General features: G+C 43.8%; 1 protein-coding gene across 2 annotated transcripts in view; it reads right to left on the bottom strand.

The window, feature by feature from the left end:
* The window catches only part of MYO5B (myosin VB), a 401,963-nt gene that overhangs the window by 114,073 nt on the left and 261,050 nt on the right, over positions 1 to 26,840 (bottom strand). For both annotated transcript variants that reach the window (XM_033177765.1, XM_033177766.1), the window contains exons 15-16: positions 19,149 to 19,301; positions 18,159 to 18,256 (exon numbers count right to left, since the gene is read on the bottom strand). In XM_033177765.1, the coding sequence (XP_033033656.1) occupies positions 18,159 to 18,256; positions 19,149 to 19,301 (251 nt within the window). The remainder of the gene's footprint in view (positions 1 to 18,158; positions 18,257 to 19,148; positions 19,302 to 26,840) is intronic.

The raw sequence follows: 26,840 nt of genomic DNA, 5'->3' as shown, positions 1-26,840 counted from the left end.
GGGGTGAGGCATAGACTAAAAGACACCAATGTGCAGGCACCCAAGCCATCTCAGCATCTTCTGTTCTGTGCCTGAGGTTTTTGTGCACATTCTTTTTTTTTTTTTTTTTTTTTTTTATTATACTTTAAGTTCTAGGGTACATGTGCATGACGTTTATATCATGTATAACTCCCCAATGCAATCCCTCCCTCCTCCCCCCTCCCCATGATAGGCCCCAGTGTGTGATGTTCCCCTTCCCAAGTCCAAGTGATCTCATTGTTCAGTTCCCACCTATGAGTGAGAACATGCGGTGTTTGGTTTTCTCTTCTTGTGATAGTTTGCTAAGAATGATGGATTCCAGCTGCATCCATGTCCCTACAAAGGACGCAAACTCATCCTTTTTGATGGCTGCATAGTATTCCATGGTGTATATGTGCCACATTTTCTTAATCCAGTCTGTCACAGATGGACATTTGGGTTGATTCCAAGTCTTTGCTATTGTGAATAGTGCCGCAATAAACATACGTGTGCATGTGTCTTTGTAGTAGAGTAATTTATAATCCTTTGGGTATATATCCAGTAGTGGGATGGCTGGGTCATATGGTACATCTAGTTCTAGATCCTTGAGGAATCGCCATACTGTTTTCCATAATGGTTGAACTAGTTTACAATCCCACCAACAGTGTAAAAGTGTTCCTATTTCTCCACATCCTCTCCAACACCTGTTGTTTCCTGACTTCTTAATGATTGCCATTCTAACTGGTGTGAGATGGTATCTCATTGTGGTTTTGATTTGCATTTCTCTGATGGCGAGTGATGATGAGCATTTTTTCATGTGTCTGTTGGCTGTATGGATGTCTTCTTTTGAGAAATGTCTGTTCATATCCTTTCCCCACTTTTTGATGGGGTTGTTTGTTTTTTTCTTGTATATTTGTTTGAGTTCTTTGTAGATTCTGGATATTAGCCCTTTGTCAGATGAGTAGGTTGCAAAAATTTTCTCCCATTCTGTAGGTTGCCTGTTCACTCTGATGGTAGTTTCTTTTGCTGTGCAAAAGCTCTTTAGTTTAATTAGATCCCATGTGTCAATTTTTGCTTTTGCTGCCGTTGCTTTTGGTGTTTTAGACATGAAGTCCTTGCCCATGCCTATGTCCTGAATGGTGCTACCTAGATTTTCTTCTAGGGTTTTTATGGTATTAGGTCTAACATTTAAGTCTCTGATCCATCTTGAATTAATTTTCGTATAAGGGGTAAGGAAAGGATCCAGTTTCAGCTTTCTACTTGTGGCTAGCCAATTTTCCCAGCACCATTTATTAAATAGGGAATCCTTCCCCATTTCTTGTTTTTGTCAGGTTTGTCAAAGATCAGATGGCTGTAGATGTGTGGTATTATTTCTGAGGACTCTGTTCTGTTCCATTGGTCTATATCTCTGTTGTGGTACCAGTACCATGCTGTTTTGGTTACTGTAGCCTTGTAGTATAGTTTGAAGTCAGGTAGCGTGACGCCTCCAGCTTTGTCCTTTTGACTTAGGATTGTCTTGGCAATGCGGGCTCTTTTTTGGTTCCATATGAACTTTAAAGCAGTTTTTTCCAATTCTGTGAAGAAACTCATTGGTAGCTTGATGGGGATGCCATTGAATCTATAAATAACCTTGGGCAGTATGGCCATTTTCACGATATTGATTCTTCCTATCCATGAGCATGGTATGTTCTTCCATTTGTTTGTGTCCTCTTTGATTTCACTGAGCAGTGGTTTGTAGTTCTCCTTGAAGAGGTCCTTGACATCCCTTGTAAGCTGGATTCCTAGGTATTTTATTCTCTTTGAAGCAATTGTGAATGGAAGTTCATTCCTGATTTGGCTCTCTGCTTGTCTGTTACTGGTGTATAAGAATGCTTGTGATTTTTGCACATTAATTTTGTATCCTGAGACTTTGCTGAAGTTGCTTATCAGCTTAAGGAGATTTTGGGCTGAGACAATGGGGTTTTCTAAATATACAATCATGTCATCTGCAAACAGGGACAATTTGACTTCTTCTTTTCCTAACTGGAAACCCTTGATTTCTTTCTCTTGCCTGATTGCCCTAGCCAGAACTTCCAACACGATGTTGAATAGGAGTGGTGAGAGAGGGCATCCCTGTCTTGTGCCAATTTTCAAAGGGAATTTTTCCAGTTTTTGCCCATTCAGTATGATATTAGCTGTGGGTTTGTCATAAATAGCTCTTATTATTTTGAGGTACGTTCCATCAATACCGAATTTATTGAGCGTTTTTAGCATAAAGGGCTGTTGAATTTTGTCAAAAGCCTTTTCTGCATCTATTGAGATAATCATGTGGTTCTTGTCCTTGGTTCTGTTTATATGCTGGATTACGTTTATTGATTTGCGAATGTTGAACCAGCCTTGCATCCCAGGGATGAAGCCCACTTGATCATGGTGGATAAGCTTTTTGATGTGCTGCTGAATCCGGTTTGCCAGTATTTTATTGAGAATTTTTGCATCGATGTTCATCAGGGATATTGGTCTAAAATTCTCTTTTTTTGTTGTGTCTCTGCCAGGCTTTGGTATCAGGATGATGTTGGCCTCATAAAAAGAGTTAGGGAGGATTCCCTCTTTTTCTATTGATTGAAATAGTTTCAGAAGGAATGGTACCAGCTCCTCCTTGTACCTCTGGTAGAATTCAGCTGTGAATCCATCTGGTCCTGGACTTTTTTTGGTGGGTAGGCTATTAATTGTTGCCTCAATTTCAGAGCCTGCTATTGGTCTATTCAGGGATTCAACTTCTTCCTGGTTTAGTCTTGGGAGAGTGTAACTGTCCAGGAAATTATCCATTTCTTCTAGATTTTCTAGTTGATTTGCGTAGAGGCATTTATAGTATTCTCTGATGGTTGTTTGTATTTCTGTGGGGTCGGTGGTGATATCCCCTTTATCATTTTTTATTGCGACTATTTGATTCCTCTCTCTTTTCTTCTTTATTAGTCTTGCCAGCGGTCTGTCAATTTTGTTGATCTTTTCAAAAAACCAACTCCTGGATTCATTGATTTTTTGGAGGGTTTTTTGTGTCTCTATCTCCTTCAGTTCTGCTCTGATCTTAGTTATTTCTTGCCTTCTGCTAGCTTTTGAATGTGTTTGCTCTTGCCTCTCTAGTTCTTTTAATTGTGATGTTAGAGTGTCAATTTTAGATCTCTCCTGCTTTCTCTTGTGGGCATTTAGTGCTATAAATTTCCCTCTACACACTGCTTTAAATGTGTCCCAGAGATTCTGGTATGTTGTATCTTTGTTCTCATTGGTTTCGAAGAACATCTTTATTTCTGCTTTCATTTCGTTATATACCAGTAGTCATTCAGGAGCAGGTTGTTCAGTTTCCATGTAGTTGAGCGGTTTTGATTGAGTTTCTTAGTCCTGAGTTCTAGTTTGATTGCACTGTGGTCTGAGAGACAGTTTGTTATAATTTCTGTTCTTGTACATTTGCTGAGGAGTGCTTTACTTCCAATTATGTGGTCAATTTTGGAATAAGTGCGATGTGGTGCTGAGAAGAATGTATATTCTGTTGATTTGGGGTGGAGAGTTCTATAGATGTCTATTAGGTCCGCTTGGTGCAGAGATGAGTTCAATTCCTGGATATCCTTGTTAACTTTCTGTCTCGTTGATCTGTCTAATGTTGACAGTGGAGTGTTGAAGTCTCCCATTATTATTGTATGGGAGTCTAAGTCTCTTTGTAGGTCTCTAAGGACTTGCTTTATGAATCTGGGTGCTCCTGTATTGGGTGCATATATATTTAGGAGAGTTAGCTCTTCCTGTTGAATTGATCCCTTTACCATATGTAATGGCCTTCTTTGTCTCTTTTGATCTTTGATGGTTTAAAGTCTGTTTTATCAGAGACTAGGATTGCAACCCCTGCTTTTTTTTGTTCTCCATTTGCTTGGTAGATCTTCCTCCATCCCTTTATTTTGAGCCTATGTATGTCTCTGCATGTGAGATGGGTCTCCTGAATACAGCAGACTGATGGGTCTTGACTCTTTATCCAGTTTGCCAGTCTGTGTCTTTTAATTGGAGCATTTAGTCCATTTACATTTAAGGTTAATATTGTTATGTGTGAACTTGATCCTGTCATTATGATATTAACTGGTTATTTTGCTCGTTAGTTGATGCAATTTCTTCCTAGCCTCGATGTTCTTTACATTTTGGCATGTTTTTGCAATGGCTGGTACCGGTTGTTCCTTTCCATGTTTAGGGCTTCCTTCAGGGTCTCTTGTAAGGCAGGCCTGGTGGTGACAAAATCTCTAAGCATTTGCTTATCTGTAAAGGATTTTATTTCTCCTTCACTGATGAAGCTTAGTTTGGCTGGATATGAAATTCTGGGTTGAAAATTCTTTTCTTTAAGAACGTTGAATATTGGCCCCCACTCTCTTCTGGCTTGTAGAGTTTCTGCTGAGAGGTCTGCTGTTAGTCTGATGGGCTTCCCTTTGTGGGTAACCCGACCTTTCTCTCTGGCTGCCCTTAAGATTTTTTCCTTCATTTCAACTTTGGTGAATCTGGCAATTATGTGTCTTGGAGTTGCTCTTCTGGAGGAGTATCTTTGTGGCGTTCTCTGTATTTCCTGAATTTGAATGTTGGCCTGCCCTACTAGGTTGGGGAAGTTCTCCTGGATGATATCCTGAAGAGTGTTTTCCAACTTGGTTCCATTTTCCCCCTCACTTTCAGGCACCCCAATCAGACGTAGATTTGGTCTTTTTACATAATCCCATACTTCTTGCAGGCTTTGTTCATTTCTTTTTCTTCTTTTTTCTTTTGGTTTCTCTTCTCGCTTCATTCATTCATTTGATCCTCAATCGCTGATACTCTTTCTTCCAGTTGATCGAGTCGGTTACTGAAGCTTGTGCATTTGTCACGTATTTCTCGTGTCATGGTTTTCATCTCTGTCATTTCGTTTATGATCTTCTCTGCATTAATTAGTCTAGCTGTCAATTCTTCCACTTTTTTTTCAAGATTTTTAGTTTCTTTGCGCTGGGTACATAATTCCTCCTTTAGCTCTGAGAGGTTTGATGGACTGAAGCCTTCTTCTCTCATCTCGTCAAAGTCATTCTCTGACCAGCTTTGATCCGTTGCTGGCGATGGGCTGCGCTCCTTTGCAGGGGGAGATGTGCTCTTATTTTTTGAATTTCCAGCTTTTCTGCCCTGCTTCTTCCCCATCTTTGTGGTTTTATCTGTCTCTGGTCTTTGATGATGGTGACGTACTGATGGGGTTTTGGTATAGGTGTCCTTCCTGTTTGATAGTTTTCCGTCTGACAGTCAGAAGGACTGTCTGTTGGTCTGTTGGAGATTGCTTGAGGTCCACTCCAGACCCTGTTTTCCTGGGTGTCAGCAGCAGAGATTGCCGAAGATAGAATATTGCTGAACAGCGAGTGTACCTGTCTGATTCTTTCTTTGGAAGTTTCCTCTCAGGGGTGACTCCACCCTGTGAGGTGTGGGGTGTCAGACTGCCCCTAGTGGGGGATGTCTCCCAGCTAGGCTACTCAGGGGTCAGGGACCCACCTGAGCAGGCAGTCTGTCCGTTCTCAGATCTCAACCTCCGCGTTAGGAGATCCACGGCTCTCCCCAAAGCTGTCAGACAGAGTCATTCGCGTCTGCAACGGCCCCGCTCTTTCCCCTAATCTTGTGCACATTCTTATTATCAACTGGGCTATCCTTCTTCTTTGCCCACGTGAATCCTCCCCACCCTGCAAGACTCATCATTGCTGCTCCTCTCCAGAGCCTGCTCTTATTGTTTTTATCCACATGGACAAGCATCTTCACTCACTGTCCCACGCATATACGCTTAGCACCGTTATTTGGCTTAAGCATTAAAAGGATGAGTTTTAGGCTAGGCAGATCTGGGTTTGAATCATGACATGGTCACTTATCAGCTGGGTGTCTACTTTGGGACAAGTCACTTCATGTCCCCTTGGGCCTCAGTACCCTCATCTATATAATGGGGGGAAACAGCAGTACCTATTTTATCAGGTTAGTGTGAAGCTTATATGTAATGATCCCTGAAAGCAGGTGGAACAGTGCCTAGCACTGCAAAGGGCACACACGTTGTATATGTTGTTAGCTATAATCACAACGGCTATTCAGTTAAGAATCATGTAGATGAACTTCATTTACATTATTACAGATTACTTTCCAATCTTCAGAGATATGTGCACCATTTTCAACCACTCACGTGTCCTACAAAGCTAAGCCTAGCACTCAAAATCCAGTATGTTTTCAAACATATATTGAGTATGGCACTGTAGAATAAAAGCCAGTTGCTGTGTGAGCTTTCTGAGCATCCCTGCTTGAAGAGGAAAGTTTATACTAGACAGTACATAACAAACGTGGTGAAAATGCCAAAAGAGAGGGAGGTTCCAAGATGGCCGAATAGGAACAGCTCCAGCCTCCAGTTCCCAGCGTGAGCGACACAGAAGACAGGTGATTTCTGCATCTCCAACTGAGGTACCGGATTCATCTCACTGGGGTGTGTCGGACAGTGGGTGCAGGATGGTGGGTGCAGCCCACTAAGCGAGAGCCGAAGCAGGGCGAGGCATCACCTCACCCAGGAAGCGCAAGGGGGAAGGGAATTCCCTTTCCTAGCCTAGGGAAACCATGACACACAACACCTGGAAAATTGGGTCACTCCCACCCTAACACTGCCCTTTACCAAGGGTCTTAGCAAACAGCACACCAGGAGATTATATCCCATGCCTGGCTTGGAGGATCCCACGTCCACAGGGCCTCCCTCATTGCTAGCACAGCAGTCTGAGATCTAACTGCAAGGCGGCAGCAAGGCTGGGGGAGGGACGCCCACCACTGCTGAGACTTGAGAAGGTAAACAAAGCAGCAGGGAAGCTTGAACTGGGTGGAACTCATGGCAGCTCAAGGAGGCCTGCCTGCCTCTGTAGACTCCACCTCTGGGGACAGGGCAAAGCCAAACAAAAGGCAGCAGAAATCTCTGCAGATTTAAATGACCCTATCTGATAGCTTTGAAGAGAACAGTGGTTCTCCCAGCATGGAGTTTGAGATCCGAGAATGGACAGACTGCCTGCTCAAGTGGGTCCCTGACCCCTGAGTAGCCTAACTGGGAGACCTCCCCAACTAGGGGCAGACTGACACCTCACACCTCACACAGCAGGTACCCCTCTGAGATGAAGCTTCTAGAGGAATGATCAGGCAGCAACATTTGCTGTTCAGCATTATACACTCGTCTGCAGCCTCTGCTGCTGACACCCAGGCAAACAGGGTCTGGAGCGGACCTCCAACAAACTCCAACAGACCTACAGCTGAGAGTCCTGACTGTTAGAAGGAAAACTAACAAACAGACAGGACACCCACACCAAAACCCCAACTGTACATCACCATCAACAAAGACCAAAGGTAGATAAAACCACAAAGATGGGGAAAAAGCAGTGCAGAAAAGCTGAAAATTCTAAAAACCAGAGCTCCTCTCCCCCTCCAAAAGAACGCAGCTCCTCGCCAGCAATGGAACAAAGCTGGATGGAGAATGACTTTGACAAGCTGAGAGAAGACTTCAGACGATCAAACTTCTCCAAGCTAAAGGAGGAAGTTCAAACCCATCACAAAGAAGCTAAAAACCTTGAAAAAACATTTGACGAATGGCTAACTAAAATAACCAAGGTAGAGAAGTCCTTAAATGATCTGACAGAGCTGAAAGCCATGACACGAAAACTACGTGACAAATGCACAAGCTTTAGTAACTGACTTGATCAACTAGAAGAAAGGGTATCAGTGATTGAAGATCAAATGAATGAAATGAAGTGAGAAGTGTAGAGAAAAAAGAGTAAAAAGAAATGAACAAAGCCTCCAAGAAATATGGGATTGTGTGAAAAGACCAAATCTACATCTGATTGGTGTACCTGAAAGTGATGGGGAGAAAGGAACCAAGTTGGAAAACACTCTGCAGGATATTATCCAGGAGAACTTCCCCAACCTAGTAAGGCAGGCCAACATTCAAATTCAGGAAATACAGAGAACGTCACAAAGATACTCCTTGAGAAGAGCAACTCTAAGACACATAATTGTCAGACTCATCAAAGTTGAAATGACGGAAAAAATGTTAAGGACAGCCAGAGAGAAAGGTCGGGTTACCCACAAAGGGAGCCCATCAGACTAACAGCAGATCTCTCGGCAGAAACTCTACAAGCCAGAAGAGAGTGGGGGCCAATATTCAACATTCTTAAAGAAAAGAATTTTCAACCCAGAATTTCATATCCAGCCAAACTAAGTTTCATAAGTGAAGGAGAAATAAAATCCTTTACAGACAAGCAAATGCTGAGAGATTTTGTCACCACCAGGCCTGCCCTACAAGAGCTCCTGAAGGAAGCACTAAACATGGAAAGGAACAACAGGTACCAGCCTCTGCAAAAACATGCCAAAATGTAAAGACCATCGATGCTAGGAAGAAACCGCATCAACTAACGAGCAAAATAACCAGCTAACATCATAAGGACAGGATCAAGTTCACACATAACAATATTAACCTCAAATGTAAATGGGCTAAATGCTTCAATTAAAAGACACAGACTGGCAAATTGGATCGAGTCAAGACCCATCAGTTTGCTGTATTCAGGAGACCCATCTCACAAGCAGAGACACACACAGGCTCAAAATAAAGGGATGGAGGAAGATCTACCAAGCAAATAGAAAAAAAAAAAAAAAAAAGGCAAGGGTTACAATCCTAGTCTCTGATAAGACAGACTTTAAACCATCAAAGATCAAAAGAGACAAAGAAGGCCATTACATAATGGTAAAGAGATCAATTCAACAATAAGAACTAACTATCCTAAATATATATGCATCTAATACAGGAGCACTGAGATTCATAAAGCAAGTCCTTAGAGACTTACAAAGAGACTTAGACTCCCACACAATAATAATGGGAGACTTTAACACCCCACTGTCAACATTAGACAGATCAATAAGACAGAAAGTTAACCAGGATACTGATGAATTGAACTCAGCTCTGCACCAAGCACACCTAATAGACATCTACAGAACTCTCCACCCAAAATCAACAGAATATACATTCTTCTCAGCACCACATCGCACTTATTCCAAAATTGACCACATGGTTGGACGTAAAGCACTCCTCAGCAAATGTAAAAGAACAGAGATTATAACAAACTGTCTCTCAGATCACAGTGCAATCAAATTAGCACTCAGGATTAAGAAGCTCAATCAAAACCGCTCAACTACATGGAAACTGAACAACCTGCTCCTGAATGACTACTGGGTACATAACAAAATGAAGGCAGAAATAAAGATGTTTTTTGAAACCATTGAGAACAAAGATACAACATACCAGAATCTCTGGGACACATTTAAAGCAGTGTGTAGAGGGAAATTTATAGCACTAAATGCCCACAAGAGAAAGCAGGAGAGATCTAAAATGGACACCCTAACATCACAATTAAAAGAACTAGAGAGGCAAGAGCAAACACATTCAAAAGCTAGCAGAAGGCAAGAAATAACTAAGATTGGAGCAGAACTGAAGGAGATAGAGACACAAAAAAAACCCTTCAATCAATCAATGAATCCAAGAGCTGGTTTTTTGAAAAGATCAACAAAATTGATAGACTGCTAGCAAAACTAATAAAGAAGAAAAGAGAGAAGAATCAAATAGTCACAATAAAAAATGATAAAGGGGATATCACCACCAACCTCACAGAAGTACAAACAACCATCAGAGAATACTATAAACACCTCTACGCAAATAAACTAGAAAACCTAGAAGAAATGGAGAATTTCCTGGACATATACACACTCCCAAGACTAAACAAGGAAGAAGCTGAATCCCTGAATAGACCAATAACAGGCTCTGAAATTGAGGCAATAATGAATAGCTTACCAACCAAAAAAAGTCCAGGACCAGATGGATTCACAGCCGAATTCTATCAGAGGCACAAGGAGCTGGTACCATTCCTTTGGAAACTATTCCAATCAATAGAAAAAGAGGGAATCCTCCCTAACTCATTTTATGAGGCCAGCATCATCCTGATACCAAGGCCTGGCAGAGACACACACACAAAAAAGAGAATTTTAGACCAATATCCCTGATGAACATTGATGCAAAAATCCTCAATAAAATACTGGCAAACCAATTCAGCAGCACATCAAAAAGCTTATCCACCATGATCAAGTGGGCTTCATCCCTGGGATGCAAGGCTGGTTCAATAGATGCAAATCAATAAACGTAATCCAGCATATAAACAGAACCAAAGACAAAAACCACATGATTATCTTAATAGATGGAGAAAAGGCCTTTGACAGAATTCAACAGCCCTTCATGCTAAAAACTCTCAATAAATTTGGTATTGATGGAATGTATCTCAAAATAATAAGAGCTAGTTATGACAAACCCACAGCCAATATCATCCTGAATGGGCAAAAACTGGAAGCATTCCTCTGGAAAACGGGCATAAGACAGGGATGCCCTCTCTCACCACTCCTATTCAATATAGTGTCGGAAGTTTTGGCCAGGGCAATCAGGCAAGAGAAAGAAATAAAGTTTATTCAATTAGGAGGAGAGGAAGTCAAATAGTCCCTGTTTGCAGATGACATGATTGTATATCTAGAAAACCCCGTCATCTCAGCCCAAAATCTCCTTAAGCTGATAAGCAACTTCAGCAAAGTCTCAGGATACAAAATTGATCTGCAAAAATCACAAGCATTCTTATACACTAATAACAGACAAACGGATAGCCAAATAATGAGTGCACTCCCATTCACAATTGCTTCAAAGAGAATAAAATACCTAGGAATCCAACTTACAAGGGATGTGAAGGACCTCTTCAAGGAGAACTACAAACCACTGCTCAGTGAAATCAAAGAGGACACAAACAAATGGAAGAACATTCCATGCTCATGGATCAGAATAATCAATTTCATCAAAACGGCCATACTGCCCAAGGTAATTTATAGATTCAATGCCATCCCCATTAAGCTACCAATGACTTTCTTCACAGAATTGAAAAAAGTACTTTAAAGTTCATATGGAATCAAAAGGAGCCCACATTGCCAAGACAACCCTAAGCCAAAAGAACAAAGCTGGAGGCATCACGCTACCTGACTTCAAACTATACTACAAGGCTACAGTAACCAAAACAGCACGGTACTGGTACCAAAACAGACATATAGACCAATGGAACAGAACAGAGCCTTCAGAAATAATATCACACATCTACAACCATCTGATCTTTGACAAACCTGACAAAAACAAGAAACGGGGAAAGGATTCTCTATTTAATAAATGGTGCTGGGAAAACTGGCTAGCCATATCTAGAAAGCTGAAACTGGATCCCTTCCTTACACATTATACAAAAATTAATTCAAGATGGATTAAAGACTTAAATGTTCAACCTAAAACCATAAAAACCCTAGAAGAAAACCTAGGCAATACCATTCAGGACATAGGCATGGGCAAGGACTTCATGTCTAAAACACTGAAAGCAATGGCAACAAAAGCCAGAATTGACAAATGGGATCTAATTAAACTAAAGAGCTTCTGCACAGCAAAAGAAACTACCATCAGAGTGAACAGGCAACCTACAGAATGGGAGAAAATTTTTGCAAGCTACTCATCTCACAAAGGGCTAATATCATAATCTACAAAGAACACAAACAAATTTACAAGAAAAAAACAAACAACCCCATCAAAATGTAGGCAAAGGATATGAACAGACACTTCTCAAAAGAAGACATTCATACAGCCAACAGACACATGAAAAAAATGCTCATCATCACTGGCCATCAGAGAAATGCAAATCAAAACCACAATGAGATACCATCTCACACCAGTTAGAATGGCAATCATTAAATAGTCAGGAAACAACAGATGCTGGAGGGGATGTGGAGAAATAGGAACACTTTGACACTATTGGTGGGACTGTAAACTGGTTCAACCATTGTGGAAGATAGTGTGGCAATTCCTTAAGGATCTGGTACTAGAAATACCATTTGACTCAGCCATCCCATTACTGGGTATATACCCCAAGGATTATAAATCATGCTGCTATAAAGACACATGCACACATATGTTTACTGTGGCACTATTCACAATAGCAAAGACTTGGAACCAATCCAAATGTCTACCAGTGACAGACTGGATTAAGAAAATGTGGCACATATATACCATGGAATACTATGCAGCCATAAAAAAGGATGAGTTCATGTCATTTGTAGGGACATGGATGCAGCTAGAAACCATCATTCTCAGTAAACTATAGCAAGAACAGAAAACCAAACGCCACGTGTTCTCACTCATAGGTGGGAATTGAGCAATGAGAACACTTGGACACAGGAATGGGAACATCACACACCGGGGCCTGTTGTGCGTTACGGGGAGCGGGAAGGGATAGCTTTAGGAGATATATCTAATGTAAACGACGAGTTAATGGGTGCAGCACATATATGTATACATATGTAACAACCCAGCATGTTGTGCACATGTACCCTAGAACATAAAGCATAATTTTAAAAAAATGCCAAACGAAGCCAGAGCAATTGTCTGAGGTTGTTAAACACAAATTATAAAAACTAATAAGAAGGGCCGGGCATAGTGGCTCACGCCTGTAATCCCAGCACTTTGGGAGGCCGAGGCGGATGGACCATGAGGTCAGGAGATCGAGACCATCCTTGCTAACATGGTGAAACCCCGTCTCTACTAAAAATATAAAAAAATTAGCCAGGTGTGGTGGTGGACGCCTGTAGTCCCAGCTACTCGGGAGGCTGAGGCAGGAGAACAGAGTGAACCCAGGGGGCAGAGGTTGCACTGAGCCGAGATGGCGCCACTGCCATCACTCCAGCCTGGGTGACAGAGCAAGACTCCATCTCGAGAAAAACAACAACAACAACAACAACAACAACAACAACAACAAAACTAATAAGAAAAAAAGAGAAGCCAGAGAGCAAGACATCACCGTTTTCAAGGGTAAGCAGGGAGTCTTCAATGAGAAATAATTAAGGCAACCTAGAATTAATCACTATTTTTAATTTGCTAAGATTACTGCCCCACTCCATGAGAAGGGAGGAGGAACAAATGCTCCCTTTCCTTCTGACTGTCCTGCAGCTCAGCTGGAGCCAAGAGCCATGCTTCTTTTCCTCCTTTTACTCTGGGACATGGTGCTTGATAGATGGTGCCCTGGGGTCGCCTGGGCTCAGTGCGCACTTGGCACTGGAAAACAGTGGGCATTTTCCAAGCAACTGATAACTGCAAGATGCCACCTCACCCCAGGCAACACTGCATTGCACATCAGCCCTGGGTCTCATCCCATGAGACACCCACGCTCTCCCCTCCAGGCTGTGCTCACTGTGGCTTTGTTGCTCCCCTCTGCCCTCCTGGGCCCCACCTTCTTTCCACACCCAGCTCCTCCATAAAATCTTCCCGACTCCTCAGACTCCAAAAGTCCATGGTACTGAGTACGTGAGGCACAATGGAGCATGATTTACACAGCTCTGAACAAAACAGTTCCTTCAGAAGACTTCATCTTTTTTAACTAGAGCACAACCCCCTTAGTGCATGGGTCTTACAGAACAGCAGGGAATATGTGCTGAGTACTTCAATGTCTGCCCACCCTCTCACTCCCATGCCCCCTGTGGTTGCTTTGCCACAAGAGGAAGCACAGTTCCAGGATCCAAGGGGGTCTTCATCACCAGGGGCGGCAATGACCAGAGTCATTAGCAGCTGCTCGGCTGCCCGTGACTGCGAGAGGACTGCAGGCTCCCCTGCTCACAGGCTCTCACTGCTAAAGCTGTCAGCTGGGCCCCGCATCATGAAGGCAGAGCAGACACCCCTGTGCTTTGGAAAAGGCATCCTGTGGTCTGCAGACCACCTCCCCAGGTGCTCTGCCCCTGCCCACAGCAGCCGTGTTCCCCAGGTCAGCCACCAGCTTCTTTCCTCTGCTCAGCATGACCACAGGGTCAAGTTCAGTGCATTGCACACACCGGGGATGGCAGCGTGCTCAGGAGCATCTGGGACCCTTAGGTCCCACGTGAGCTATGGAACCAGCTGGGGGTCCCTTCTTCCAGGACCTCCTACTGTTTCCTCATGGTATTAATAAAGTGAGCAGAAGCTCATTGAGAACCCCATTGTTCCTTAAAAGTACTGCTCCTCCTCCCCATCTGTCCCTTCCCAGTTTCTGCTCAGGTATCCCCACATCATGCTTCTTGACCTCCAGCATCCCAGTTCAGTCCTGTCAAAGGGCCAGGCAATGGCTCACTGAGTGCTGGTCCCCCCAGCCCCCACAGCCCAGCATGAGTTCTTGAGGGCAGGGTTGTGGGCCTCGGTTTTCTCTTGGAGTCCCCACACATCGTGCCTAAAGCTGGTGGCCAGAAGGCACCTGGCACAGAGTTTTTGAACTCAGCCTTAACATTCTTCCCTCTTCATGACCAGCTCAGCAAATCCCCTCCCTTCCCCACACCTGTACTCTCCTCCTGTGATGGCAACACTGCTTTGCCCTGTGGTCTGGGACAAAGAACTCTGTGTGGCCTCCGCTCTGCCACTGACAGCTAGTGTTACTTTGGGCAAGACAGTCTCCCTGTACCTCATTTTCCTCATTTACTCAGTGAGAACTCAACATATCTGCCCAACCATAAAGCAGTGGTGGCTGTAATGACTATGTTACAAAAAAAAAAAAAGAACGCTTTTAGAAAAAGCTACAAGACACTATACAAAGAAGATCTTGCCATCATCTTTCCCTGTTCACATACCCCTAGGGGATATGTGAGGCCAGCTGGCCTTCTGTACTTCCTCTCCCCAACAGTAAAGAAAATCCACTGTCAAATGCATCTCTCAATCCGCCTCACTGCATTCACTATTAGATGACTGGGAATGGAAAACCAGCCTTCTTTCTATTAAATCTTGGAGGACCATAGCAAGGACAATTAACATAGAAAAATCACCAAAGATATAGAAGGTCACAGTGCTGAAACTGAAGTTCATGCTTTCCTCTCCCAATAGGATTAGCAGACCCTGGAGCCTGCTGGATGTAAAGAGAGAATCCCACGGTGTTAGAACCGGGTCCTACCTCCACAATCGCCCACCATGGAATCGATTTCTCCACGGGCTGCAAGCTCCTTACCTGCTTCCCCAGGCTCAGCAGCCTCCTACAGCCACATCTCAGAACTCTGAGACTCTGAGACCTGGACTGGACTTCAGAAAACCAATGACCAGGCCCTCCACTAAGCGTTCCCAGATTATGACACCTGCCCCAGGCTACTGCTGCTTTAGATACTTCATCTCTCTCTTGCCTCTGCCCTGTCAGCACTTTCACAGAGCCACTGACAGCCACTTCTGTGGCATGGCTAGTTACTCGTGACAGACAATTCCTTAAGCATGGGGGACATGTCTTACTGTCATTCCACCTGTTCTAGCCCAGTGCCTAGTAAGAGGTATGATAGATGTTTCTTGAATGAAGAAAGCAGAAGGAAAAGACTTTAGTATAGGCCATGCTATCAAAGCATTTAATGTGGGACAGGAGTTCTCAACTGGAAGCAATTTTGTTCCCAAGGGAATGTTTGGCAATGTCTAAAAACATTTTTAGCTGTCACAATGGTGGGATGCTTATAGCATCTAGTGAGTAGAGGCCAAGGATGCTTCCCAACATCCTGTGATGCACAGGATAGCACCCCTTACCCCAACAAAGACTTCTCTGACCCAATATGTCAATGCTGCTGAGGCTGAGCAACTCTGATTACAGGAAATGGATGGAGAGACACAGAAACTTCCTTCTAGGATGATGTAACTAATAACTGTCATCATATACATTTTTATACTCTTATGAATAATTCCTATTCAGATTCTTTCATCAGGGTATTTATTTTTATTTATTTATTTATATTTTGAGAGACAGTCTTGCTCTGTCACCCAGACTGGAGTGCAGTGATACAATCATAGCTCACTGCAGCCTCAAACTCCTGGGCTCAAGCAATTCTCCTGCCTCAGCCTCTGGAGTAGCTGGGATTATAGGCATGGACCACCAAGCCCAGCTAATTTTAAAATATTTTGTAGAGGGTGGGTCTCGCTATATTGCCCAGGCCACTCTCAAACTCCTTGCCTCAAGTGATCCTCCTGCCTTGGCCTCTCAAAGCACTGCCATTACAGGCATGAGTCACCACACCAGGCCCTCACCAGAATTAACAGGTAAGGAAATGAGACACAGAGAGTAAAAGACTAGCTTGCAATTGGCCAAATCAGCAGTGAGCTCAAACTAGAATCCAGGTTTCATGACATGGTCAGTATTCCTCCCCCCTTCTCTTTGTATTGGGAGAAAGATTTTGGTTCTGAAAGCAAGGGCGAGTCTTAGAAAAATGGGACCTCAGGACTAGAAAGTCCCTAGTGTCTTCTCTCATTTGAGAGGGGAGACCCAGCAGAGTATCTGTCCCACAGCAGGGCCATGCTCTGATGAGGGAAGGGCCCAAGGCCACAGCTGGTCTGGCCCAGCTGGTATAGAGCCCTCATCTCCTCTCCCCTGGACCCGGCACACTGCTCTGCCCTTCACACAGAATCTGAGTCTTTCACACACACTATGCTTCTAACAGCCTCTTCTCTTCTGGAGTCTGCCAGTAAACAGAGCCACCCGAGGGAATTCCTAAGCATGTCTCAGAGACTTGGAGGAAGGGAAGAGCAAGCAAGCAGCACACTGCAAAGAAAACTGATAACATTCTGTCTCCTTAACCTTTTCCACACAGAGCCCATCTGAATGGAAGCCAAGCTTTATTAAATGACAGGAGTGTAGAAGGCAGTTCAGATATTCAGTTTGAGAGCCAAAATTGCCAAAGTAAGTTATTTCACAGAAAGAAATTATAGTAGGCCCGAAACAGAAATCATGGGGGAGGAAAGATGGGAATAAGGTGCTTAAAAAATTTAAAAATACATCTCCTCTGGCCAGAGGGAACAGCATGAGTGAAGGCCCAGAGTAATAGCAGAAGAGGCTGCAGAGCTGAGTAAGAGGCTGTTTTTTAAAGGTTTAAGGTAGTATATCAGGCAAGAAAAGAGGATCTGGAACAAGCTGAATAAGGAAGAGAAAAGGGAGACCAGGGTGAAGAACTTGCAGGGAGACTTCATGGGACTTTGACATCTGTTAGACTGGGAAGTGAAGGAGACAGAAGAATCAAGGGTTAAACCATGCTATATGGTGGTCACTAGCACCTCTGGGTATCCAAAATTAATTAAAATGAAATAAAATTCAGAATTCAGTTCCTCACTCCCACTAGACATGTTTCAAGCACTCAATAGCCACATGTGACAAGCGGATAAGGCAGATGACAGCACATACCCATCATCACAGGGACTCCCCCTGCACAGCAAGTTAGAGAGACTCTCAGGCTTCTAGTCTGGGAGATCAGGCCTGTTGGGTGGAGGAGATATCAGGAAATGTTATGCCTCTTACTACAACAGAGACCAATGAAAGAGGAACCATTCTTGGGGGGTGGCAGGACATGAAGAGTGTGGTCTCAGACATGCTGAAGGCAAGGTGGATAACGAAGCTGTAGTAGCCTTGCACAAACACTTGTCTGGAATTTAGTAGAAACCAAGATGTACAAAGATCATTAAGAGTTCTACAGATTAGGGTGAGGTCAGCCACAGGAGCATGGACAGAACTGGAACAAAGTTTCAAGGTCAAGGTAGAAGCAAAAGTTGGATCAGAGTAGGTTGAGGAGTGAGGAAAAGGGGAGCAAATGTGGATAATTCTGGAAGCTCAGCAGCAGAGGGTAATGTGAGAAACAGCACCATGTTCATGTTCTGTTGTTCGACACATAATATGAAGTCTTGATTCTTCGACACAAGAAAAGCCTTTCCTGACCACTCCAGCAACCTTTCCAAGTCTGAATTTAACATTTGCTGTGAGATGTACTCATGGCTACATTTAACATTCTCTATTTGATTCAAGTATGCACATTCCTGACCACCACTGTAAGCTGCATGGGATTGGGGAACTCCATTTTTTCTCTTGAGACCTCCTGGACAGCAGACAGGTGGCACTCAGCAAGTGTCTGTCAGCCTGTCTGCTGCATGTAAGCTGTCTGGAGAGTGTAAGTCCAGTTAGTCATCATGCTGAAGGCCACAGATCCCCAGGCAAGGCCTGGCCCACCCTGTTCCACCTGAACCTCTAAGGCTGGGCTGGACAGGCTAATGCCCAGCAGGCACTTACTGAAAGGGGAGCTTCTCATCATTGGGCTTGATGCAGCGGACGTAGTGAGGGGTCGTGGCATTCAGGGTCTCCATGAGCAGATGCAGGGAGGTACGGAACTAGAGAGACAAAAGCCAGTGCTTGGTTATTTTTAACAAGTTGTGGATGTATGAGAAAGAAAAACTCATATATGGGTGGTGGTAGTTATTGTTACTATTATATTATTAATCCAGAAGGATGGGAGAAATTTCAGAGACCTGGGGTAAGATTCCAGCTCTGATGCTGCTATCTTGGCTGTGACCAAAATCAAGTCCTTCCTATTTAAGGGTTCCTCAAATTACACGGGGGAGAGACTGTCTCCTAATGTGCTTAACTCCCTGTGCTGTGGATCAAATAAGATGAAAGGTGGGCAAATACTGTATGAGAGATTTGCTCACTGTGCACTGGAAGCCTGCTATTCCTAAACCTGAGGGCCTGGGGCCCTGACACCCAATGCCCAGGCATCCTGGAAATAATCTGTTACACTAAATGTCCAGAATGGCAAATTCATAGGAATAAATGTTAGGTGGTGGCTGCCAGGGACTTGGCAAGCATTCCCTTCTCTCCAGAGACATATTGGGCAGAACAGCCACAGAGACCCCACAGCAGGAGAAGTTGCTTTTGGTCTCCTGATCCACAGCTTCCTTAAGCCTCCTCTCTAACCTATACATTCCAGGCCCTCCTGTCTCCCACACTGGGTGTCTGTGGCCCTGCGGCACAGCCCCACCACAGGTGTTAACATACTTAGGGAAGTTACGGTCGGCCCCTTCCCTCCTCCCTCTGTTAGTTCCCTGTGGTGAAGGCTTTGGAGTTTCTTTCTTCTAAGGAGACAAGATTGAGCTGGGTGGCTGAGGCTACTGACGTCAAGGCCGCTGTGATGGCCTCCCTCTCACCCTGCCGCCATCCTTCATCTACAGAGAGGCCAGCCCTGCAACGTGCGCCTGGGCCCAGAGCTCTTGGTCTGGGGCTGACCTGGTGGCCAACGGTTTTCTTGTGCTCCTTGTTGGAGGCTTTCATGGGGGGTCTGGCAGAACGGATGCTGATCTTCGAAGATGACCCCTTCCCAGAGGTGGTGGCAGGAACAGGGTCCTTGTCATCGTGAAACAAGTCAGCCACTAGTGGGAACTAGAAACAATCACAGAAAGAATGATGAAAATGAGATCTCCTGCACCTTATATGTTTCCTCTCAAAGTTGCTTTTCAATATATACCTGAGAACTGAAAACACATGTCCACTCCAAAACCCACACACCAATGTGCACAGCAGCATTACTCTCAAGAGCCACAAAGTAGGAACAACCCAAATATCAACTGACCAATGGATAAACAAATGTGGGACCTCCACACAATGGATTATTCAACATTATGAATGCATTCAACAATGTAAAGAAATGACCTCCTGATCCATGCCACAACATGGACACATCTCGAAAAAATTACAAGTGAAAGATGCCAGACACAAATGATCGTATAGTGTGTCATTCCGTTTACGTGAAATATCCAGGGAATAGAAAGTAGGTTACCGGTTGCCAGGGCTTGGGGGAGAAAGAGGAAGAGGAAGGAGAAGAAGGGAAGAAAGGGAGTGCCTGCTAAGGGGACAGGATTTCTTTATGGAGTAATAAAAATATTCCCAGACTTATAGTAGTGGTGACTGCATAAATTGGTGAACATACTGAAACACAGTAATTGTGTGCTTCAAAAGGGTGAATTTTATAATGTACGAATGACAATTCAATTTTTAAATGGTAGGAAAAAAGTAGTTTTTCCATACAATCTTACTCAATCTTCGCCTGTAAAGATGGGCAGAACTTCATTTCCTTGTGGTGTGGTAGGAGGTGGCTACACTTTAATACACCTACGTTTAAGCTCTATTTTTCTACATTATTGCATCTTGTCAAGTTAACTTCCCTGATACCTGTTTTCTCATCAGAATAGGGATAAGCCTATGCCTGTTACATGGGGTTGTTATGAGTACTAAATAAGAGGTTAGTATCTTCATCTGTAACAAGGTGAAGATGCAGGCCTTGAATGAGGCGCCGGTGACAGAGTCCCAGCCATCAAGACATTCAATCTGACAGAAACACAGTCCTGCCATCATCCCTTGGGGAAGTCAATGCTGGGGCTAGAATAAAGTATTACAAGGTTTTTACCACACTCCTGCAGGGGTGGGGGGAAAAGGCGGCGGGAAAGGCGAGGGGTGGGAAGGCGGGGGGGAAGGCGGGGGGAAAGGAACACATAGGCCCCATTCACTAACCCCATTCGCTAACCACTTCCAATCTCAACAGAAGAGAGGCTAAATGCTAGTGCCTCAGATGCTAGGCTCTGCTCCTTCTTGCCTACCCTGCACCCTCTTTAACCCCCATTTAAATGCATGGCTCCCCTCTCCTGCCACTGTGTCTGAACTCCCTAGTCTAGTATCTGAGGGCTCCCTGATTGGATCCCACTCACCCCTCTCAGACAATACCTTGCAAAATCATCCAGCTGGTCACGTTGCTGTCCCACAGGCACAATGCTCACTACTCCTGCCACTATACCTTTGCTTACTGTGCTATTCTTACCCCTTTCTCTTCTGTACTTAGCCTGAGAGGCCCCTCTTTCAAGGTTGAGCCCTGCCCCTCCTGTGACCCTCTCCCAAAGCATCCATTGCTCCTGTCTGTGTCTCCCACAGGCTCTGTGGTGCCCTGGGATGCCCCCCACCCCCACCCCGAGGTCTGTGCTGAATCCTGAGCTCTACATTTGCCAAGACTTCCCTTCCTCCAAGAACAAGGGCTGGGGAGAGAACTGAATGAGAGAATCCATGTAAGCATGTAGAATAGTGCCCAGCATGTAGGGCTCAGACATTATCTAGTTTTACTTTTACTAGGGATTATATATATGAACAATCTTTTTTTTTTTTTTTTTTTTTTGAAACAGAATCTTGCTCTGTTACCAGGCTGGAGTGCAGTGGTGCAACCTCCACTTGCTGAAACCTCCGCCTCCCAGGTTCAAGCGATTCTCTTGCCTCAGCCTCCTGAGTAGCTGGGACTACAGGTGCACACCACCATGCCCAGCTAATTTTTGTATTTTTAGTAGAGACAGGGTTTCACCATGTTGGCTAGAATGCTCTCCATCTCTTGACCTCGTGATCTGCCCGCCTTGGCCTTCCAAAGTGCTGGGATTAAAGGCATGAGCCACCATGCCTGGCCTACATGAATGATCTTTCTAAACCACATAAGTACAGATGCTTAAGAAATTGTATTTTTGAGGGGGCGGAGCAAGATGGCCGAATAGGAACAGCTCCAGTCTCCAACTCCCAGGGCGAGTAACACAGAAGACCGGTGATTTCTGCATTTTCAACTGAGGTACTGGGGTCATCTCTCTAGGGAGTGCCGGACAATCGGTGCTGGTCAGCTGCTGCAGCCTGACCAGCGTGAGCTGAAGCAGGGCGAGGCATCGCCTCACCTGGAAGCGCAAGGGGGAAGGAAATCCGTTTTCCTAGCCAGGGGAACTGAGACACATAACACCTGGAAAATCGCGTAACTCCCACCCCAATACTGCGCTTTAGGAAACAGGCACACCAGGAGAATATATCCCACACCTGGCCGGGAGGGTCCCACGCCCACGGAGCCTCCCTCACTGCTAACACAGCAGTCTGCGGCGATCTATCCGCAAGGTAGCAGCGAGGCTGGGGGAGGGGCGCCCGCCATTGCTGAGGCTTAAGTAGGTAAACAAAGCCGCTGGGAAGCTCGAACTGGGTGGAGCTCACAGCAGCTCAAGGAAACCTGCCTGTCTCTGTAGACTCCACCTCTGGGGACAGCCCACAGCTGAGGTCCAAAAGGGAAAGCAGCGGGGGCGGTGCAGAGGCGAACGACTCTGTCTGACAGCTTTGGGGAGAGCCGTGGATCTCCCAACGCGGAGGTTGAGATCCGAGAACGGACAGACTGCCTGCTCAGGTGGGTCCCTGACCCCTGAGTAGCCTAGCTGGGAGACATCCCCCACTAGGGGCAGTCTGACACCCCACACCTCACAGGGTGGAGTCACCCCTGAGAGGAAACTTCCAAAGGAAGAATCAGACAGGTACACTCGCTGTTCAGCAATATTCTATCTTTGGCAACCTCTGCTGCTGATACCCAGGCAAACAGGGTCTGGAGTGGACCTCAAGCAATCTCCAACAGACCACAGACAGTCCTTCTGACTGTCAGACGGAAAACTATCAAACAGGAAGGACACCTATACCAAAACCCCATCAGTACGTCACCATCATCAAAGACCAGAGACAGATAAAACCACAAAGATGGGGAAAAAGCAGAGCAGAAAAGCTGGAAATTCAAAAAATAAGAGCGCATCTCCCCCTGCAAAGGAGCGCAGCCCATCGCCAGCAACGGATCAAAGCTGGTCAGAGAATGACTTTGACGAGATGAGAGAAGAAGGCTTCAGTCCATCAAACTTCTCAGAGCTAAAGGAGGAATTACGTACCCAGCGCAAAGAAACTAAAAATCTTGAAAAAAAGTGGAAGAATTGACAGCTAGACTAATTAATGCAGAGAAGATCATAAACGAAATGACAGAGATGAAAACCATGACACGAGAAATACGTGACAAATGCACAAGCTTCAGTAACCGACTCGATCAACTGGAAGAAAGAGTATCAGCGATTGAGGATCAAATGAATGAAATGAAGCGAGAAGAGAAACCAAAAGAAAAAAGAAGAAAAAGAAATGAACAAAGCCTGCAAGAAGTATGGGATTATGTAAAAAGACCAAATCTACGTCTGATTGGGGTGCCTGAAAGTGAGGGGGAAAATGGAACCAAGTTGGAAAACACTCTTCAGGATATCATCCAGGAGAACTTCCCCAACCTAGTAGGGCAGGCCAACATTCAAATTCAGGAAATACAGAGAACGCCACAAAGATACTCCTCCAGAAGAGCAACTCCAAGACACATAATTGCCAGATTCACCAAAGTTGAAATGAAGAAAAAATCTTAAGGGCAGCCAGAGAGAAAGGTCGGGTTACCCACAAAGGGAAGCCCATCAGACTAACAGCAGATCTCTCGGCAGAAACTCTACAAGCCAGAAGAGAGTGGGGGCCAATATTCAACGTTCTTAAAGAAAAGAATTTTCAACCAGAATTTCATATCCAGCCAAACTAAGTTTCATCAGTGAAGGAGAAATAAAATCCTTTACAGATAAGCAAATGCTTAGAGATTTTGTCACCACCAGGCCTGCCTTACAAGAGACCCTGAAGGAAGCCCTAAACATGGAAAGGAACAACCGGTACCAGCCATTGCAAAAACATGCCAAAATGTAAAGACCATCGAGGCTAGGAAGAAACTGCATCAACTAATGAGCAAAATAACCAGTTAATATCATAATGACAGGATCAAGTTCACACATAACAATATTAACCTTAAATGTAAATGGACTAAATGCTCCAATTAAAAGACACAGACTGGCAAACTGGATAAAGAGTCAAGACCCATCAGTCTGCTGTATTCAGGAGACCCATCTCACATGCAGAGACATACATAGGCTCAAAATAAAGGGATGGAGAAAGATCTACCAAGCAAATGGAGAACAAAAAAAAGCAGGGGTTGCAATCCTAGTCTCTGATAAAACAGACTTTAAACCATCAAAGATCAAAAGAGACAAAGAAGGCCATTACATAATGGTAAAGGGATCAATTCAACAGGAAGAGCTAACTCTCCTAAATATATATGCACCCAATACAGGAGCACCCAGATTCATAAAGCAAGTCCTTAGAGACCTACAAAGAGACTTAGACTCCCATACAATAATAATGGGAGATTTCAACACTCCACTGTCAACATTAGACAGATCAACGAGACAGAAAGTTAACAAGGATATCCAGGAATTGAACTCATCTCTGCACCAAGCGGACCTAATAGACATCTATAGAACTCTCCACCCCAAATCAACAGAATATACATTCTTCTCAGCACCACATCGCACTTATTCCAAAATTGACCACATAATTGGAAGTAAAGCACTCCTCAGCAAATGTACAAGAACAGAAATTATAACAAACTGTCTCTCAGACCACAGTGCAATCAAACTAGAACTCAGGACTAAGAAACTCAATCAAAACCGCTCAACTACATGGAAACTGAACAACCTGCTCCTGAATGACTACTGGGTACATAACGAAATGAAGCAGAAATAAAGATGTTCTTTGAAACCAATGAGAACAAAGATACAACATACCAGAATCTCTGGGACACATTTAAGCAGTGTGTAGAGGGAAATTTATAGCACTAAATGCCCACAAGAGAAAGCAGGAAAGATCTAAAATTGACACTTTAACATCACAATTAAAAGAACTAGAGAGGCAAGAGCAAACACATTCAAAAGCTAGCAGAAGGCAAGAAATAACTAAGATCAGAGCAGAACTGAAGGAGATAGAGACACAAAAAACCCTCCAAAAAATCAATGAATCCAGGAGTTGGTTTTTTGAAAAGATCAACAAAATTGACAGACCGCTAGCAAGACTAATAAAGAAGAAAAGAGAGAGGAATCAAATAGACGCAATAAAAAATGATAAAGGGGATATCACCACCGACCCCACAGAAATACAAACAACCATCAGAGAATACTATAAATGCCTCTACGCAAATCAACTAGAAAATCTAGAAGAAATGGATAATTTCCTGGACACTTACACTCTCCCAAGACTAAACCAGGAAGAAGTTGAATCCCTGAATAGACCAATAGCAGGCTCTGAAATTGAGGCAACAATTAATAGCCTACCCACCAAAAAAAGTCCAGGACCAGATGGATTCACAGCTGAATTCTACCAGAGGTACAAGGAGGAGCTGGTACCATTCCTTCTGAAACTATTCCAATCAATAGAAAAAGAGGGAATCCTCCCTAACTCATTTTATGAGGCCAACATCATCCTGATACCAAAGCCTGGCAGAGACACAACAAAAAAAGAGAATTTTAGACCAATATCCCTGATGAACATCGATGCAAAAATTCTCAATAAAATACTGGCAAACCGGATTCAGCAGCACATCAAAAAGCTTATCCACCATGATCAAGTGGGCTTCATCCCTGGGATGCAAGGCTGGTTCAACATTCGCAAATCAATAAACGTAATCCAGCATATAAACAGAACAAAGACAAGAACCACATGATTATCTCAATAGATGCAGAAAAGGCTTTTGACAAAATTCAACAGCCTTTATGCTAAAAACGCTCAATAAATTCGGTATTGATGGAACGTACCTCAAAATAATAAGAGCTATTTATGACAAACCCACAGCTAATATCATACTGAATGGGCAAAAACTGGAAAAATTCCCTTTGAAAACTGGCACAAGACAGGGATGCCCTCTCTCACCACTCCTATTCAACATAGTGTTGGAAGTTCTGGCTAGGGCAATCAGGCAAGAGAAAGAAATCAAGGGTATCCAGTTAGGAAAAGAAGAAGTCAAATTGTCCCTGTTTGCAGATGACATGATTGTATATTTAGAAAACCCCATCGTCTCAGCCCAAAATCTCCTTAAGCTGATAAGCAACTTCAGCAAAGTCTCAGGATACAAAATTAATGTGCAAAAATCACAAGCATTCTTATACACCAGTAACAGACAACAGAGAGCCAATCAGGAATGAACTTCCATTCACAATTGCTTCAAAGAGAATAAAATACCTAGGAATCCAGCTTACAAGGGATGTAAAGGACCTCTTCAAGGAGAACTACAAACCACTGCTCAGTGAAATCAAAGAGGACACAAACAAATGGAAGAACATACCATGCTCATGGATAGGAAGAATCAATATCGTGAAAATGGCCATACTGCCCAAGGTTATTTATAGATTCAATGCCATCCCCATCAAGCTACCAATGAGTTTCTTCACAGAATTGGAAAAAACTGCTTTAAAGTTCATATGGAACCAAAAAAGAGCCCGCATTGCCAAGACAATCCTAGGTCAAAAGGACAAAGCTGGAGGCGTCACGCTACCTGACTTCAAACTATACTACAAGGCTACAGTAACCAAAACAGCATGGTACTGGTACCACAACAGAGAAATAGACCAATGGAACAGAACAGAGTCCTCAGAAATAATACCACACATCTACAGCCATCTGATCTTTGACAAACCTGACAAAAACAAGAAATGGGGAAAGGATTCCCTATTTAATAAATGGTGCTGGGAAAATTGGCTAGCCATAAGTAGAAAGCTGAAACTGGATCCTTTCCTTACCCCTTATACGAAAATTAATTCAAGATGGATTAGAGACTTAAATGTTAGACCTAATACCATAAAAACCCTAGAAGAAAATCTAGGTAGTACCATTCAGGACATAGGCATGGGCAAGGACTTCATGTCTAAAACACCAAAAGCAACGGCAGCAAAAGCCAAAATTGACAAATGGGATCTCATTAAACTAAAGAGCTTTTGCACAGCAAAAGAAACTACCATCAGAGTGAACAGGCAACCTACAGAATGGGAGAAAATTTTTGCAACCTACTCATCTGACAAAGGGCTAATATCCAGAATCTACAAAGAACTCAAACAAATATACAAGAAAAAAACAAACAACCCCATCAAAAAGTGGGGAAAGGATATGAACAGACATTTCTCAAAAGAAGACATCCATACAGCCAACAGACACATGAAAAAATGCTCGTCATCACTCGCCATCAGAGAAATGCAAATCAAA

This window comes from Trachypithecus francoisi, unplaced genomic scaffold (assembly GCF_009764315.1).
Source record: "Trachypithecus francoisi isolate TF-2019V2 unplaced genomic scaffold, Tfra_2.0 Lachesis_group19, whole genome shotgun sequence".
Lineage (NCBI taxonomy): Eukaryota > Metazoa > Chordata > Mammalia > Primates > Cercopithecidae > Trachypithecus > Trachypithecus francoisi.
The sequence above is the reverse complement of the archived record's forward strand: the minus strand, read 5'-3'. Positions and strand labels throughout refer to the sequence as shown.